General features: G+C 57.6%; 1 protein-coding gene across 1 annotated transcript; it reads left to right on the plus strand.

Annotated features, from left to right (window-relative positions):
- Positions 1-806: 806 nt before the first annotated feature.
- Positions 807-1220, plus strand: FIBRA_07432 (uncharacterized protein; the record flags this gene model as incomplete). Its single annotated transcript, XM_012329115.1, has 1 exon — positions 807-1220. One exon carries the CDS (start codon positions 807-809, stop codon positions 1218-1220), a length of 414 nt encoding a protein of 137 aa, XP_012184505.1.
- Positions 1221-1352: the final 132 nt, after the last annotated feature.

The raw sequence follows: 1352 nt of genomic DNA on the forward strand, positions 1-1352 counted from the left end.
AGTACTCGGGAGAACTCTCGCCACCACACGAAGCTCGAGCACGGCTGACGCGGCTGTTGGGTGCAAACATATGGGACTGGCTTCTGAGTAACGCTCGGGAGCGGGAATATTGGGCTGCCACCTATTCTCCCGTTCGTGGTTATTCCTTGCGGCGACCAGTTCGCAGAGACTTCTCGCCGCATATCTCGCGGCTCGCCCACAAGCTATTCTGCCAAGGCTTGACGATTCAGTTTCATGCGCGCAAGATTGTCCGCCTCCTGGGCCAAGCTCCTCGAAGCGCGAGTGCTAGGCTGGCCGAGATTTAGCCATTAGCAGCACGGAAATTCGCAGCGAGACTTTTCCCAGATTCGATCGCACGACATCTCGGTCGGAAGTACACACGGGGAAGGGAACGGGCGAGCAGCCTCAGCTATGGCTCGAAACAACTCCAGTCCAACCTCGATGTCGATCCACCCGCGAGCTGTGGCACGGCCCGTGGGACTAGAAATATATATAATAAGCACAGGAATGAAGGCGCCACTCACAGGAAGACACGGCCGCCCATGCGATGCCTTCAAATCCTGGACCTCCACAGCTTCAATAACAGTACAGGATGCTATCGTTCCGAGTGCAGTCCAAGAGAAGTTGAGCTCTGACCGCGATTGGCTCGGATATATCCGAGCGCGCGACCCCAAGCGGGCGTGTGCGCCTCCAGCTTGAGACGCGCCGTCCTCGAGCCCGGTTCGCCTCAAATCTTCAGTTCAGGTTCAATACCCATGTCATGTCGTTGTGTCCGACGTGACGGCCGCGATAGCGTATTCGCCAAAATGAACTTTACAATCAGCGACAGGTACTGCGACGAGCTTATAACTGAGGGTCCTGCACCTCGGATGCTTTCTCCGTCCGTGCAAGCCAAAGCGATTCTCCCGGGACTGGCATGCCCTAATCGTAATGCCTGCGCAGCTCGAGCTGCGAATAGGCACATGCAGGCTGTTCTTACGCGCTTTTCCAGGCTGCGGACCATCGAATTCGCAAAGGCTACGCGTACCAGAAGCGTCGCCGAGCCTCAGGCTACTGCTGGACAAGAGGCACGCGCATACTCTGTCTGGTCGCTCTGCACGAAACGTCTCCGCCTCTCTATCATTCGGTTCCTCCCGGGCATCGTGGTGTTCTCAGTGGTACATCTGACAACAATCACTACACCCAGGCGGTCCCCATATCGCTGCGATCGACAGATGTGAACGAGCACGACGAAGAGAAGCGCAGAGAAGAGGCGTGTCGTAGCATATTTCTCCATTTCCAGCACGACCTCAGGCCCATGCGGCTTCCCGCACAGCTCGGCCATCGTCGAGCCAAGCCCCCCCCCCCCCCCC

The sequence above is a fragment of the Fibroporia radiculosa genome (assembly GCF_000313525.1).
Source record: "Fibroporia radiculosa TFFH 294 genomic supercontigs, scaffold13103, whole genome shotgun sequence".
Classification (NCBI taxonomy): domain Eukaryota; kingdom Fungi; phylum Basidiomycota; class Agaricomycetes; order Polyporales; family Fibroporiaceae; genus Fibroporia; species Fibroporia radiculosa.